Raw genomic sequence first — 17,704 nt, forward strand, 5'->3', positions numbered from 1 at the left:
AAATATTTCAAATGCTGGCACAACAATAATTGAAAGGATATGAATGTATGAGAATTTTGATGGATCCTCTTCTGACCAAACTAAAGGGGCTCAGAATGTAGCAGGCCGGTTCAGCGTTGAACCTGAAGATTGTGTTTCCTCTGCTGATCACAATGAATGTCTGGAAAAAAAATAAAAAAATAAAAGATGTAGTCCGAAATAATACTTCAATAAATACTCAGTGATGACAAACTTGAAATAATACTATACAATTTTAAAGTAACCCCTGCATGCCACCAATGAGATGGTATACATTCTGTAAGGGATACTGCATGACGTTGTAATAGCAGAAATGTATGTTAAGTGACACATCCCGTCATATTTTAAGGTTACGTCAGCTCATTAAACACCACACGTGTGCACGGTGTGTTTCAGCAGAGCCAGATGTGCTCAGACTGACTTCCTGTGCTTGGTAGAAGGGGTCCAGGTCCTCCAGAGGTGTGTTGAGCAGCTCTCGTGGAGGGTCTCCGTAGATCATGGGCAGACTCTTGCCCGCCTCCAGGTCAGCGTTTGGGGCCGGCGGCTCTTCTTCCTCGTGGCCTACTTCTGCTGCCTTTTTGCTCTCCGCCTTGAGCCTCTCGATCTCCGCCAGAGATTCCCGGGTGAAGGGGCGGAACTCATAGGTGCCTCGGGGAGGGAGCAGGGTCGCCATCTTTGCATCGCGAGGGGATACCGCCACACCGGGGTTTCCCTAGAAGGAGCTGAAGGGGGGAGGGTTGTGGGGGGGGGAGGTACACGGTACATCAAGCACAGTTTTGAGATGAATCAACTTGTAGCATTTAGAAATCACCGAGCTGTCACACCCACAAAGTTCATAAAGTAGAAACTAATGTGGAGATGATACAATTAAATTACACAACCAACAGAAGGTTAATAGGAAGCTTTTCTTAAGTTTGAAAATTCACTTATTTAATTTATCTAATAAATAATAAAATAAATGAATAAATCTGTGCATTACAATTCTTTTTATATATTCGATTTATGATATAAAAAAAATTAATTACTTTCAAAAGATTCATTATTGTTAATGATAATTTAAAAAGTCACCAAATCATTTCCTCATGATCATTTCATGGACTAATTTCTTGATAGTGTTATCAAAGGATTAATGTGAGAGGAAAATGGACACAAATGTGAATATGTTTGTTGATTTTTCTCTTTGCTTATTGTAAAGTATTAATATCACCTCTTCTGACCGCAGACAATTAATCAAATGGCTACAATCTGAAATATTTAGAGGGGAAATGGCTCTTTGGTGAGCTGCTCAAAACATAAACGTGTGACGATGTGACAAGGGGCAACTTGCTAAAAGTTTATATCTCAATACGTGTCCCGAGTGTCTGTAATGATTGTAGGCCTGAGCCGCTTTTGATCTGTCGTTCCCGCCCTGCACCCCGTGACCTACATCTCCGAGCCTCTCGATCTATGGCCCGGCAACCCGTCGCCGCACCACGAGCACTTAAAAGTGAAAAGATGGTAACAAAATGACTCGACGTACTGAGGATGAGAGCTCGGACTTTCCCACCGTTCTAAAGACACCATGACATTACTTGTGTACATCAGATTACTTATTAGTTTAGCAGGCGCTCCATATCGAGTTCAGGTGGCATTCGCTTACAGCCCTTTGATGTGTTTAGCAACCGGTCCAGATCACTTTTGTCTGGAGCAGCTAATGTTAGGCTCCAACCGTCATGGATAAAATAATATAAATCATCTAGCCTCGGTGCAGATTTTAATCAACCAATAAATGCATATGTGCAAATCTCAACTAAAGCAAATATTTGCCAAATATATATTTTTGCAAATGTGTCATTTTAAATGGGAAAAACAATGTGCAAATGAGCTTTTATATGTTTTTAGAAAAGGAGGAGGAGAAAAACACACGTGGCAACAAAAGGGTCTTAAAACTAAGAAAATAGATTTAAAGAAAGTTGTTTGAATGAACTTTAACGTAGTAAAAATCTGAGAAAGAGAAGTCCTTCATAGATGAGATTAATCACCTAACCAGGACCTAAAATCCACAAAATACATTATATGATACTAAAATACACAGATTGCACAAAATAACATGGCATTTATGACCAAAACAAACGAGCTGGCAGCAGACAAAGAAGACTACACATCCATCATGACTGGATAGACAGATTGATGCTCGCTGATAGCTAGCGATCACCGACGTGAATGAAGAGTAATACTTGCTCAAAGCAACCCACTCCAACATAAAATGATGCATTCACACACATGTGAGGAGGCGCACACGCTCGCACAGATACGGTGGCTGCCCAGCTGTTACGAGCAATCAGGACGGAGCGTCGTGTTACAGAAGCCCGATGACTCTGCTCATTCCTTCCTGGCTGAGTCTTCGCTCTGCGCTTCACATCCCTCCGATAAACAGCACAGCATGCCAGCTTATCTTACCGAGCCGACTCCTCTCTCTCTACTACCCTTGATTTTGCACGGGGGGGGGGGGGGAGGCCTCAAACACACCGAGCTTCCGCCTCTGCAACCCCCTTACAAGCACTTCACAGCCCCCCTACCACCCTGCTACATGACACTCCAGGTTAAAAATCCCCCTCTTTTCATGCAATCATCAACCTCATTAATCAACAGCCCCCCCCCTCCCCTGGTCCTAATCACTCCTACACACACACACACACACACACACACACGCACACACACACACACCTGACACAATAACCACCACACTGGTCCTCATTCGGCCTTCAACCAGCACGGTTTCTGTGACAACCTGGGCCGCCCTCCACCTTCCGTCACCCAGCCTCCCCTCTTCATCATCCCGTTTCAAAACCCCCGTCCTGTGAGCCGTGGGCCCCGCTGCTCTCCACCGCAAGCCAACCTTAAAATACACACCCTGAGAATGGATGCGTTTCTCCGCAGCTTATGGGGGAACATTTCCTGATTGCGTTACATGACATCATTCCTGCTGAAGCCATCAAATGTCCTTTTTTTAAAAGGAGCAGGGTGCCTCAATTGAAAGCCAGCCAAATCTCTAAAAAGTCCTCTCGAGTAGGTTGTTGCCTTGTCGTCTCACCCCTCCCGCCCCCAGTTAGGTAAGTAATATGATTTGGCAACCAGGTTAAGTTTTGTGGCTGCATTTATCAGCGTGTGTCTCTGCACACGCAAGAGCTCAGGGCACAGGCAAGGCTAGGATATTCAGCATCTTCTACAGAACAGCTAGTTTTAACATAACGTGAGGTAGTTTGTCAACCAGACACGGCCTGTATGTAAGGGGTCAGAGGTCAGTCGGTCAGGAACACCGGTTTCATCTGAACGGTGTGTTGCATTTTGCTATTTGTGTGTTTTTATGTAAAATCTGTTTTCTTTCAAATAAATGTAGAGGAGTAAAAAAAAAAAAAAAAAAAAAAGGACCATATTTCCCCAGTGTAAGCACAAAATAACAAAAATAACAAAAAAAAAACATAACATAAAATGTATTTATTCATTACTTACTGCCACCGCCGGTCTCCCTTTGAGGAGCCGGATTAAAAGACAACTCGTTACATGAGCGTGCTCGGTCGGTCCTGGCAAACCGAGGAAGAGGAAGGGGGGAATGTTAAGATTTCAGAAGCCTTCCCCGACAGTAATATATATATCACCTTGCATGTCAGTGAGGGCCATATGACCTGTAACATTCCAGCTGAGTATATCGACGGGGTAATGTGGACACCTCCTCGTCACACTAGCCGACCGCGGAATGTGAATGCCAATATTCACCTCCGGAAACAAACCCAACCAGCTTTTTGGCTTTTGTCAACAGGGGCGGCGTGAGTTAATACAGAGAGAGAGAGAGAGAGAGAGAGAGAGATGGGGTGAGAGGGGGAGGGGGGGGGTGAGAGATAGGGTGAGAGGAGGGCGGGGGGTGAGAGATGGGGTGAGAGAGGGTGAGAAGAGGTTTAGTTCACCGGTCTTGAGTCAAAGCATTCAGACTGGATCATGTGACATTTGGACTTGGAAATCTAGATCTGTCCAGTCTGGAAAATGTTGAGACCACTTTTAATTTAATTTCTATAATAGTTTGTTGGCTTAACCCCCCGCCCCCCCCCACCCCCACCCCCTACCCCCGAAGACGCTGGGAGGTCAACGACGAGTCCCCGTGGCCGTATGGCAGATGTTATTTTTCCCCCCAGCGTGCTCATTACCTTTACCACTTGAGGAATGTGGTTAAGTTGTAAATGACAGATCTGCAGAGCAAACAAGGAGCTTTTTATCCGCATGTCCTTTGACATTTGCCTTGCTCCTGCTCCTCTGCTTTCTCACGGGGTCAAATCTCAACACTGCCGCTCTTCTCCCCTGCTTTGCTTCAACAACCTGTCACCCACTCGTTAACCTTTGTATTTCAAACCCTATAGGGAGCCACATTAAAACGAGCCTTTCTCCCCCTGTTGTCTGCTACCAGACGAAATCACAACTTTTCACTCAAATGAGTTAAAAAAAAGAAAAGAAATTGCCAGCATCCCCTTGGTAACCACTCAGTGTTAGATTCTTTTGAGTCTGACTCTTTTTTTTTTTTTTTTTTTTTTATATGTCTTGATCAGATGTGTGTACAGTAGGCGCGGTCACACTATTTCCCAACATGCATTATGTTGCTGCTTCGAGGACAGCTGCTGCCATTCGCGGTATGCTTCTGTCACGGCATACCAAAGAGCTGTGAAGACCCAATGTAATCTCTGCAGCAGCCAGATGGTCAGGTCGCTGACGGAGACGTATAGGTCTGATTTATAAATCCCCACTTTCATTCGGGAACACGGCCAAACGATGTGTCTCCAGCTGACCACAGCCAGGAGCCGAGATAAATGTTTGAACGCAACTGTCTTGGCCTCCTGGATAATGACAGCATAATAACATGAGGTTATTGACAGAGTAATGAGCCTTTAGGTACAGAGATCGTCACACAGTCTTGGATCTGACCCAGTAGATAAAGTAAATAAAGTTGATTCGGGTTGAGCGATAACTGTAAGGTTTCACTTTTTTACTTCTCGAAACATATTTCCGTAGTCTCAAACTGACCCATTTGGCCTTTGCACTCCACTGCACAGAAATCTGAGTAGATTACATGTGGAAGTGATACGGAGGAACTTCTGTCCAGCTTGTGAAGGACCAGAGGGAGCTATTATCATATTCATAACACGGAGCGAGCCCTAAAAAAACCCACAGACATCCACGAAGGAGCTGCTGACGTTGAAACCGTCAAGTTAAAACTGAGTGTAAACAAAAACAACAACACAAAAATCATTATTTCCGTCACGTGACGTTTCTAAGAGGAAAAAAATATCAAAACTGGATGTCAAATACAAGAAAACTGTATTTAGAAATGAACAAATGAGATTGCAAATTTTTGGAAAAAAGGTTTTCCTCGTCTTTAACCTTATTTCACCTTTTGAATGCTGTGGAAAACACAGAGACGCCGGCCAGGCAGTCACATGGGCTCACTTGGTGAAAGAAACTCAAAACCGACACCTTGTGCGTCCAAGAACATGTGATGCAAGACACACAAACACACTCAGGCAGAGGAATACAACAGATCTCTCCACATCTTTGCACAGTCTGCATGTCAAACCCCTCCCCCCCTCCCCCAAAATACGTATTTCATGACATCGACCTACATTTGTGATGACACGTAATCGATGAGATCTACCCTGAATTATAATTTAAAACTATTAAATACGAGAAATGATGGAATATGCAAACAAAAGTCACTCTAAAATGTTAAAATCACCCTAATGGGCCTCATCAATGTTGGGATTTCAGCTGTTGGGGCCTCCACTGTAGGAGACCGTCCTGTTACATAAGAGCTGCAGGTGCACCGTTGGACAAACTCTAATATGAACATATGTCTTCCACGGTGTCCAAAAAAAAACAACTGCTTTGCCTGCATGGAGCCAGTTTGTCTCCGCAGTCCCTCACCCTCTGATTATGGGCGACACGGATTAACGGCAGATAAACGGTGGTGGGGCATGAGCATCCACAGCATCACGGTATCTTGCCCATCTGCCATGAAGACATGGGCTAAAAATAAAACACTGTCCCTGAGGGAGGAGGCATAGTGGGGGGATGAGAAAGGTTGCAAAGTGTCCACACTGGACATTACAGCCATGTGCCTGAGAGGAGATCTTCACCTGGCAGGTGGAGAAATAAGAGCGGCCTCTGTTCTTTCACTGTCACACTGAAGCATTTAGTTAAACTGTGGGTCACCACTGCACCTGCACAACACCAACATCCACATGCCTGCTCATACACACGTTTAAAAACACTGCTGTGAAGCCATAAATCTACCAATTCCACATTGGACTGGAGCTCAATTACAGGTTTATTATTGGAACAATCTTAAAACAGGACTTGGCATTTCAGTTTTTTGTCAGTGCAATTAATTATATTGATTGCCAAGAGAGAGAAACAAATCATTTACAGTGTGCAGAAGCAACTAACTTTAAAATGACAACTTTATCAAACCTCCAAATACTTCTTCGTTACTTGAGGGAAAATTGTGCATCTAAGAAGGAGGGGAAAATCCGACTATTACATAAAATAGTCAAACTACGAGCCTGCCATCTTAACATCAGGAAGACACCATATTAATCCATTTCACTCCGAGAAACGGAAACATACAAATCTAAACGCCCAGACAAGACAACACCAAAACGTAAATAATCCTCAAAGCCATTCCTAAATTGCAAATGAAACTCTTCATCCTGCAGCCTGACAGCAACTTTTTATTATTATTATTATTATTATTATTATTATTATTCTCTATCCTGCAGTTCATTTGCAGGAGTCAACAGCTCACGGAGGGACGGCGGCGGACGCATTACCTTGCACGGTAAAACAAATATTTCCACACAATCCAAGAATCTTTGGGGGGAAAAATATCGTCTTCCGTCCAACCTTTCCACCGAGGACGTAATTCTCCCCTCGCGGCAGCCAGCGCGGGGCCGCAGGACAGCTGTTGCTGACGCAGAGTGGTGTCCTGCAGTGAAACCGGAGGAGTCACTCCAGGTAGGATCAGATCAGACCTCTTGACACTTCAAGCAGCGGAAACGCGTCCCGTTCCCACACAGCTGGTCGATCGAGCTCATTTACAGCCTTCAAAAAGCCTTCTATAAAACCAGAAGTCCCGCTGGATGGTTTCGTTTCGGCTGCAAGCGTCGTGGATCTCTGGTCCCACCTGAACTTGTTTTCTGTTCCTCCATCAAGATCCGCTTTAAATTGCTTATGCGGATGATTAAATGTGTGCATAGTGTTACAATTACAGTAACGTTTGATCACATTTCCGGTGTCAATGATGTCTTGAAATCGATCATCTGCTAAATTGTGTTCGTTTCATCATAAATGACAATGCCTGTACCACCATTAAAAACTAAAAAAAAACAAAAAACACGCAGATTAAACGGCCCTTAATTATTTGTGTATCAGTTTCAATTCTTGTTTGTCAGGATGTGAACATCTTGCGTCTGATTATTTCTGGTAAAGAAGTCCATATGTGCAGTTTGTAGTAAAATTACCAAATATGACTGAGACCCACAAAGTTCTTTTGAAGAAATATGTCCTAAAAGACAACCTCTTGAAACTATTGAAAAGATTAAAAGAATTGTTTTGCCGATACAACCAGCAGAGGGCAGCATGGCGACTTTTCATTGCATTTCGTTTAAAGTCTTGCTTGAAACTTTCAGTCTGTTTGTTTTGTTGGCAACTCTTGATCTCTCCTTGAGGCAAAGATGTGCTGAAAAAATTTACGAGCACCATATTGAGATATCAGCACTTCACGCACCTTCTTAATAATATTATTAGGACCGACAAAGCTCATGTGTGGACCAGAAATATCTGTTGTTTTTGGCTTACAAATAAGATAAGCAGCCTAAGGACTGTAGCTGTCAAAGGTCACATTATATCACCATGAAAAAGGAGATAATATTTAATTATATTTGGTCTAAAAATGAAAGGGACCGGACTGCATCAGTACACTTTACAGTCCGATTAGGGGAGTCCTCCTGTCGATGTGACGGCTATATTTGGCTGAAAGGTGTGTAGTATGATTATACAAGGAAAATGATATACGCGATTACAAATGTTAACTGGGTGTCATCTGTTTCTCGGTAATGGAGCCTGCTAGAGTTTTTCCACCTTCTCCCATGTCACAGAAAACAGCCCCAGTTTCAGGACACGGTGTCACATGTAATTATACTAAATATTAGAAAAACCTAGCCTCAAAGCTGAGTTACTAACAATCACACAAAACAGATACAAAAGAAAAAAAATGCCATCACCCATTAAATCTGAGTTTTAAACATATCATGTTAAAGATGCCCTTGTTAAATCCCGTTCATCCCCATGGGGGGGATTTTGTGTTGGATATGCACAACATCCAAATGAATAAAGCAAAACAAAAAAATATGCAGCAAAATGAAATGGTGAGAATATAAATAGAAAATAAAGACTTTACAAGAACAAATGCTTGTAAGATTTTAATTTATAAATTAATCCAAAGCAACGCAGCAGGAAGTCTGTTGTGAAGTATTTTATCCAGTTCAATAATATAATTAATACTATATTATTAATATTCATATCATCTTCTTACAGTAAAGTAAATTAACTAATAGTTATTAGTTTTTGTGACTTTTATTAATCGAAGTGAGTGGGAACTATTTCAAAAGCTTGAGGGGAGGATTAATGATGTGACACCGTTGCCATAGAGACGCTACCGCTACACACGGATGCGCAGTGGGGAAAAACCAAAACAAAGGTTTGTCTTCTTGCTCTTGGTTACTGAGTTAAATGAGCTGTTACGTTTAGCTCGCGATAGAAACGGAACACTTTGAAATATAAAACCATGCGTTTGCAAAAGGTTTAAAAAAAAAAAATAATAATAATAATCTACTTAAACTTGAAATGTTCTGGGGAAACGTCCTGTTTAACCGACACTAACTGACGCCGTCGTTTTACATCGGTTCACTTTTACCTTTCAAACAGTGTCGTCACTGAAAACATGGACTCCGAGTACGTAAAAAAACATCTGGGGAAGTGTCTGGCGGACGGAATCGCTGAAGTGGCCGAGCTGCGACCCCCGGACCCGATCCTGTACCTGGCGCACTGGCTCTACAAGCAGGACTCCAACAGTCAATACCAGACAGAGGTGAGCTGCCGTTTGGGTTTCTCGTCAGCAGGGGGCGGTATACTCAACATCCATAACCATACCAGGGAGAGATATCATATTTATATGCCTATTTGAGTCTAATTCTTCAAAAGTGTGTTTGTAAAATGTCGCGACATACAAGTGGAAAGTAACTAGTGTATTTCTATTCAAATAAATGAATAGATATTTTAAATGTAAACTTTAAAATATACAAATGAAAACAAAAAAAAATATGGTTCATTAACGCAGGAAATTAATTTTTTAACTGTATGAAGTAGTTTAAAAAAAAAATGTGCCCCACCTCGGCCTTCTCCAAGGCTTAGACGGTCTAAGCTCATCAAGCTAAAAGATATAAAGCCTGCAGGCGACGTTGCAGCAAAAACACGCTCACATTTTACTTTCAAGATGAATTCAGAAACTGTATGGAGAACTATGGCTGCCTCAGGCTTATAAGAAATAAAAGGTCTGTTAAACTACAGCTGTCCTGTGTAATAAAATGTGCAATAACGTCCTTTTTCCTCAGTCGCAGTCTGAAGCCTCGTTAATGAGCTACATTTTCATTTGCAGAAAAAGGCCAACTTGGCCCAGCTGGAGCTGGAGCTGGAGCAGGAGAAAGTCAGAGAGGAGGCATTGCAGCTGTTGAAGCAGGAGGAAGAGGCGCAAGCGAAAGCCAGAGAGGAGGCATTGCAGCTGTTGAAGCAGGAGGAAGAGGCGCAAGAGAAAGCCAGAGAGGAGGCATTGCAGCTGGTGAGGCAGGAGGAAGAGGCGCAAGCGAAAGCCAGAGAGGAGGCATTGCAGCTGGTGAAGCTGGAGGAAGAGGCGAAAGCCAGAGAGGAGGCATTGGAGCTGTTGAAGCTGGAGGAAGCTACAGAGTTTGAAGATGCACCAGCATCACCGGGAGCTGAAGAGGATAACATACCTGTGAAAGAAGAGGAATTGAACACCGCTGATCCAACAGACCAACATCAGGAAAAGGACATCAAACAGGAGGTGAAAGAAAACTAAATGTTAAATCTGTGTTTCTGCTGGTGGTGGCCACCTCTGTGATATTTTATTTTCTCTTGTGGTTTTGATCCATGATTGTTGCCGAGGAAGTTTCTGTTGGTGGGACAAGGTGCCAAGCTCCAATTCTGTACATGACTTGCATGCCGTTGAAATATTCATCAAATGGTTTTAAGCAGATGCTTAAGTCTGCCTGGTGAAGATTACAGATGAACCGGTGACCAGTCCGGAGTCCCCCGAGGGAAACCCTGCGGAGACCAGAGGCTCTTCCTCCGAGGTCCTCAACACCGAGGTCAAAGAGGAGTCTATGAGGAGCGATCAGGTAGAAGAGAAAACAGAGGAGGAGGAAAAACAAGTGACAGAAGGAGACCAAGATGAAGAGAAGGTGATCAAACATGACTGTGTTTACCCGGATAATTTAAGACTTATACCACTAAATACCGCCAAAGACAAATGAAGCTTCACAGGCCAGATGAGGTCAGGAGAGAGAAGGAGCACGTTGCATGTCCGCTTTTCCCAGAATGCTTCAGGGTATCCAGGCAAACAGACGGGAGTCAGGGCTGAGGAAAGACAGACTGACAGGATTATCCTGTTTTCTATCATCTAACCTGCTACTTTTCAATTCAATTCAATTCAACTTTATTTATATAGCGCCAAATCACAACATAGGTTATTTCATGGCACTTAACACATTAACGTCCTTACAGCAAGACGTTACAATATTATACAGAGAAACCCAACAATTCAACAAGTCCCACATAAGCTGGGAGGGAAAAAAACTCCTCTTTAAGGGAGGAAAAACCTCCAACAGAAGGAAGGAAAAACTCCCTCTTAACAGGAAGAAAACCTCCGACAGAACCAGGCTCAGAGGTGGAGAACATCTGCCTCGACCGGTTGGGGTGAGAGGAGAGCAGAGAGAGAAAAGGACAGCATAGAGATAGAAGAGAAGAACTGTTGGTGGAGACGACAAGCGCAGAGCAGAGACGTGCAGCTCCTTGAAGGGACATCTGCAAAAGAAAGAACAGAAACTACGTGAGCGAGGGAACTAAATGGAGACAACAGATAATAAGAAAAAACTATGGGAGAGAAAAAGATGGTGAGGTATGAGTCAGTTAAAGAGTAGGAGGAAAGAAAAGAAGCTCAGCATGTAACGAGGTCCCCCAGCAGCGTCGGCCTATAACAGCATAACTAAGGGTTGGTTCAGGTCTACCTGAGCCAGCCCTAACTATAGGCTTTATCAAAAAGGAATGTTTTGAGTTTAATCTTAAAGCTCGAGAGGGTTTCTGCCCCTTCAAACACAAACTGGGAGCTGGTTTTGTAACCTCCACCACCAGGTTGATGAAGAGGAGTCCATCCAGGTGGAGCCGGCCTCAGCTTTACAGAGGGAGGACCTCAAACCAGAGACGACAGAAACCGAACAGGAGACACAAAAATCGAGTTCTCCTCTAAAAGAACAAGAAAAGGTGCCTGCTCTTTCTGTCGGCCGACTCATTCTCTTCTGTAAAATCCAGAATATTTCCCTTTCTACTCTTTGCCCTTTTGTATTGATAAGAGAAACTGGCCCTGAGGAGGCAGCAGTGTTGGGTCCAAGAACCGAAGGTCTGTTCAGAAGCACAAGACGTAGTGGTTTAATGCTTAACCAGAACTCCTCTGGCCACCTCATCTCAGGAGGCCGACGGGCAGCAGACGGCTGAGAGCACCGATAGCTCGGCTCCAGCAGAGGGAACCATGTAGAGCGACAGACCCGTGAGTTCACAAGGGGAACCTGGAAATCCTCGAAGGTAGACCTGGCAAACAAAGTGATTTATGATCAAATGTAATGTAATGATCAATTCAGTCTATTAAATTGTATTCATGTGGTGCCACAAGTCATCTCAGGGTACCTAACATAGGAAAGTCCCACGTGAATGACAGCTGGAAGAAAAAAAACCAACAACAACAACCTTTTAACAGGAAGTAAACCTCCAAAAGAATCAGGCTCAGAGGCGGCCATCTGCCTCGACCAAGAGAGCAGAGAAAGAAAAGAACAGCATAGTGATACAAGGGACAATAGACAGTTCCAGTAACATGCAGGTCAAAGACCAGAGATCCCAGCAACAGAAGCACAAAGCTACTCCAAAGAGAGGCTACAAGAGAGAGAAAGCATGAAGATAATGAGATGCAATGGTGGTATATAAATACATGGAGTGAAAGGGGAGCTCAGTGCATCATGGGAGATCCTGCAGCAGGCCTCTTCTTATAAATGATCAACTTCTGTTATAAAAAAAAAAAGAAAGTGAAAAGGGTAAAGGGCCCCAACCTATTATGTTTCTAATCATTAGACAAGTTAATTTTGTATAGTTTCTTAATGAGTAATTTGTAACTACACTTTGTGTTGCTTTTCAGGAAGAAGAAAAAGAAGTCGACAACATTTGATCCACTTAAGGCCGGTTGACGAGCCACTGATCGACGAGTTTAACTAAAATTAAAGCTTCAGTAAACATTTGTGAAAATATAAACTAATCAATAAATATTCAACAATATTTTATTCTTTTGTCTTTTTTCCAGTAAAAACAAATAATTTAAAAAAATGTACAAAACATTTTGGATGCAGAAACCTTTTGTAACATGGACCTTGAAACCAGGATATAACAAAGAACCCAATCCTGTGTCTTTTTTGTTGTTGTTGTTAAATCGTGCCTTTAAAAAGTGTCATTTAATCAAGTTAATGCAACCAAATGCAGATTTTGTGGCTATCTGGTCTATATCAAGAAGGATCCCTCAAAAAAGAAGAAAAACAAAACTTTGTAAGGATGTATACACACACAGCTTCATTGGTGTATCAAGTATCAGCACATTAAAAAAATAATAATAATAATAATAATTGCATTTTAAAAACAAAAATAAAGCATAATAAATCCATGCATAATGGAGGTGTGAATATGTGGTTCAGTGGGTGTTCATCTCAGAAAACTTATTTTCCATCTTTAGAGATGAGGACATCATGATAAAATAAGGCAGAACAACCTCTTCGAGTGGATTAGGTGGCAGCGGGCCAAGTGTTCAGGGCTCGTCTGGGCTGTGGGTCAAAACAAAACATCCTCGTCAGGTTCTGCATTCGGGACACGGCCCATTAAGGCTACGATGCAAGCAGACCAATATCTGGTACACCTCACCGACCGATTGTTGGCAAAGGAGAAGAAAACACAGCTTGTAGAATTAGTAATGTGAAGTTGCAACCAGGCTTTTAACACGAGACTGTAAAAAAACAAACAAACAGAACATACAGACTTAAGTATGGACAGACTTAATAACGTGCGGAAGTGTTGAAAGGACAGACCGAAATGTCTTAGCAAGGTAGTCATCTTGAAAAGAGAAAGGGATAGAGAGCGGCACAGCAGCCTTTAAAAAAATACTTTTAAAGTGAGACTTGCGGTTCGTAGATCTTCCTGAAAAATCTAAAGTTAGTTCACTAAAACTGAGCCAAGCTCAACAGAAAGGAAATCAAAGTCACAGCATGTCGGAAAGAGACAGACTGTCACGGCAGCCAAGGAAAGCACAACCATGCCGCAGCGGCCATGCAAAACCAAAACATTAATAAATGAAAATGTGACTTACAGTTTGTAGATCTAACTGCTGCTGCTGCTTGAGGGGGAGGAAAAGAAAAGACAGTCAAGCCTCCAATGTTTCCAACTTAATGGGCCCCATTTCTGTGGTGGTTCGATGACGGCCTCGTGACTTATGTTTTGGGAAATGTCAAATTACAGTGACTTATTAGCTCTGTGTGTGTGTGTGTGTGTGTGTGTGTGTGTGTGTGTGTGTGTGTGTGTGTGTGTGTGTGTGTGTGTGTGTGTGTGTGTGTGTGTGTGTGTGTGTGTGTGTGTCATGGCCCCTTTTCCAAATGCAACATTTTAATATGAAAAAACAACAACAACTTTTAACCAAATAATCAACAGGTAAATATGTGTGGAGGGCTGAAAACAACCAGAGACAACCTTTATCAAAGTCCTCGCGCGCCCTGAACTCAACCACACCTGCATTCAATTTATTCAATATTTATTCCAAAATGTAGGTCAATATTTTTGGAGGGGACTTTTATTGTGGTAATCTGATTAAACCTTTTCAGAGCAACAAGTCAAACTGTGCAAACTGGTTTTGGTTAAATTACAAGACTTATTTCCTGCCGCATAAATATTGTAAGCTACATTAAGTCATACTTTTATTGTATTGTAAATTATATCTGCGTAACCTTGCAAACAACAATGCTGCCATATGCAGAATGAAACTGCAGTTTCCAGTCTGGGTGACCTTTGAACTGGAGGAGGAGACACAACTTTGGAGCATAGAGACGCTTTTTGTTTTGCATTTTTGTGTGTCTGCAGACGAGACGACGGAGTCGCTGATAAAAAAAAAAAAAATAAAATAAACCACAGCTGCGTCTAATCAACCCGTCTGATTACAATCTGAGTTTAAAAAAAAAGAAAAAGAAAAAGAGGCAGGGTTTGGGAAAGATCGGAAGATCAGCAGTGAGCTGGAGTTTAAAAAGCGCGTTTCAGAGGCGGTGCAGTCAGTCAGAGGTGTTGTTGCTCCGGTAGAGAGAGGAACCCGAGGAACCGAGGAACGAGGAACCCGAGGAACCCGAGGAGCCGAGATGCTGTGATTTGAACCAGGCGGACAAAAAAAAGAAAGAAAAAAAAAAGAGAGTGATGGCGTCGGGAGTCGTCGCCAACACTTTGGCCACCATCGGCAACCTTTTCACCGGTTTCATGAACTTCCTGACCGACAGGTTTCTGACGCCGCCAATGAAAGCCACTCTCCAACATTTGGAGGAGGCTGAGCTCCAAACTCTAAAAGGAGGTGAGTCAAAGCTCCTTTCTAACGCAAAAGAAAAAAAAAAAGAAGAAGATTATGTATTACTTTTAAATGGTTAAAAGTGGGCTGAGATGTTTTGAAAGGAGCGATTGTTTCCTAGGAATCCGTTAAGTTGCTCAACTCACCCTTTTACCTCCATTTGTTTCCTCAGAGAAGCAGACATTCAAAGCCAGGTCTCTGTGGGAGGACTCCGGCGCTGTCATCATGGCGGTGCGGCGGCCTGGATGATTTTTGTGCAGAGAGGTAATTTCAATATAACGGTGTGAGGTGACCCGTCATATATTTATGAACTACTTCAAGTTATTGGCTCCCCAAACAGAGATTTTTAAGCTCAAAGCCCTCGTTTACTATTATTTCTCTCGGTATCTTCATGTACATCGTTATTTTTCAGTATTTTATAAACATTTTTGCCAAATCCAACCTGACATGGCATTTTGGGGCTCTTTCATAGAAATATATATATATTTTTTCTTTCTTTCTTCTGTAACTTGCTCAAAAAAACAGACATAAATAGACATGTATAAAGGCCTGCAATATTAATAATAATACTGCCACTGCTGTCATAACACAGACACACAAACTTATCTGTTCCAAGATGACCTTTTATGAAGATCTTTAGCCTGACAAGCCACAAATAAATGCAACTAATCAATTGCAGCCATAAAAGGCCATTTGTGAGCAATATGTGAAAAACAAAAATGTGGGAAAAATAACGTACAAAATTACACTTTAAGGACCAATTGTAACAACAGTATACGTCTAATCAATTTTCTGATTTAGATCAGGTAGCTGGCAGATAAAGAAAAACGAATTATAATTATCTGATTGTTTTGGATGTTCCTTTTGGCTGCAGGAGGCTGCAGAGCTGTCCTCTCTGAAATCCCAGCTGGACGAGCTCGGGGTCCCTCTGTACGCTGTGGTGAAGGAGGACGTCGGCACCGAGGTCCAGCAATTCAGACCATACTTCAAGGGGGAGGTCTTCTTGGATGAAAAGGTGGACTGTGTTTTTTTTTATTTTCCATTATGAATCGGTCTATGAAGTCACAGAGGTTTCAACACTGATGTTCAAACCAGATTCAACCAGTTGTTTGTTGTTGGGGTTTTTTTTGGCATCATTTCTAGTTAAAACACTGAGGTCATTCAGCATCCGTGTCAAATCAGTTTAAGTCTGCATGAATGACCCAAGAGTTCTGGTTTGCTTGCAGAAGCATTTTTATGGGCCTCGTGAGCGGAGGTTGGGTCTCCTGGCTTTCCTGCGCGTCGGTGTGTGGATGAGCGGCCTCAGGGCCTTCAAGAAGGGCTTCACGGGAAACATTTTGGGAGAAGGCTTCGTCCTCGGCGGGGTCTTCGTCATCGGACAGGGACAGCAGGTAGAACCTAATTCAAGATGACAAGAATTTAACCCAACAATCCCACTAAATACTTTAATTACATTACAAATCATTTCAAAGTGTATTTATCGTAATGTACTGTGTATTTGTCAGAAGGAAACCTACTCATTGGTTGTTTTTTTTTGTCCTGTCCCGCAGGGAATTCTTCTGGAGCACAGAGAGATTGAGTTCGGAGATAAAGTCAACATTGAAGATGTGATCCGAGCTGCCAGAAAAATACCGCAAGAGCTCCAGGCGATAGGGAGGAGATAATTCTTTGCATTACACCTGTGGAAGAAGACAAACTTGTGGAGATTGTTTGTGGTCTCTTGGAAACCAGGGAGCATTTTGGGGTACGACTGCGTACAAGAGGCTCCGTGTGTGTTCATGATGGTCTGTTTTTAAACTCGACAGAAGAAGCAGATCTGATATCTAACACTCGGGTTTCCTTTAATACGCTGTGATACTGCTGTGCTTTTTTTGGGGGGGGTAGGAGGGGGCCAAGAGACCACGTGACCTTCTGAACAATAAAGCATGTCTTTGTGCTCTACAGTTTTTTTTTTGTTGGTATTAATCACTGCCGTTTCCAGAGCCAACATCACTGTGCAGGATCTGTCCCGCATGGGGTTTTTATCATCATTAGAAGTTTAAAAACCTTCAACTTTTCAGCCAAAAACACATTTTTGTTCCTTCACATCGTAACTTAACTTTGGCACCTCATTCCTTCAAATAACAGGATCTTCTTTATATTGTGACCTCTCTTAGGGTTCATTAGTTTGCACAAATAAGGTGAAATACCCAGCTGGGTTTGATATTTCCTTTTATTGAGTTGAAATGGTCAAATATGACCACATGGTAAGAATTAGGTGGGTTTTTTTAAGGCTGGTATTTCACTTTTTTTTTCTGTTCTGTTGTGGTAGCTTTCTGCTGATGTTGCTTTCCCAATGAAGGTTTGGGGGACAGTCCTTATGTTCAAAACAAACTTTAAGCTGCAATATTAAAGTAAAAAAATGCACAATACAAATAAATTATTTTGTGCATTTTTATAAACGTAATATAAATAGTTTAATTTCTGTGAATTTGTTCTAATAGGTTTACTAGGGGCTATTTTTTTTTGTCCTGAATTAAATAGTTATAGCGTCATGTTTGCACCTATATCTGATAAGAATGACTTCCTCAGTTCTGACGTGTTGTCAGTTGATTGGCATATTATTTATCCAATCAGACACTCCCATTTCACTCCGATCCAGCCAATCAATGCGGTCTGAGGGCGGGGCCTCGTTACCGTCAGAAA

At 42.4% G+C, this 17,704-nt stretch overlaps 2 protein-coding genes and 1 pseudogene across 2 annotated transcripts; 2 read left to right on the top strand and 1 right to left on the bottom strand.

The window, feature by feature from the left end:
- Positions 1-7: 7 nt before the first annotated feature.
- Positions 8-6,958, bottom strand: LOC138624344 (sodium channel protein type 4 subunit alpha A-like). The gene is made up of 3 exons (XM_069704456.1): positions 6,870-6,958; positions 440-740; positions 8-160 (listed from the first exon to the last, which is right to left on the bottom strand). The coding sequence occupies exons 2-3, from the start codon at positions 689-691 to the stop codon at positions 8-10; spliced, it is 405 nt and encodes a 134-aa protein (XP_069560557.1). The 5' UTR covers positions 692-740; positions 6,870-6,958.
- Positions 6,959-6,985: 27 nt separating this feature from the next.
- On the top strand, positions 6,986-12,711 carry dydc2 (DPY30 domain containing 2). The gene is made up of 7 exons (XM_069704624.1): positions 6,986-7,053; positions 9,025-9,187; positions 9,755-10,177; positions 10,392-10,574; positions 11,524-11,652; positions 11,858-11,963; positions 12,558-12,711. Exons 2-6 carry the CDS (start codon positions 9,041-9,043, stop codon positions 11,921-11,923), a joined length of 948 nt encoding a protein of 315 aa, XP_069560725.1. The 5' UTR covers positions 6,986-7,053; positions 9,025-9,040; the 3' UTR covers positions 11,924-11,963; positions 12,558-12,711.
- A 2,086-nt stretch (positions 12,712-14,797) lies between these two features.
- Positions 14,798-16,719, top strand: LOC138624427 (peroxiredoxin-like 2A; annotated as a pseudogene).
- The last annotated feature ends 985 nt before the right edge of the window (positions 16,720-17,704 follow it).

Source organism: Brachyistius frenatus, unplaced genomic scaffold (assembly GCF_029030835.1).
Source record: "Brachyistius frenatus isolate BFR_SWC_R1_liver_20210118 unplaced genomic scaffold, ASM2903083v1 Contig_51, whole genome shotgun sequence".
Classification (NCBI taxonomy): Eukaryota; Metazoa; Chordata; class Actinopteri; family Embiotocidae; genus Brachyistius; species Brachyistius frenatus.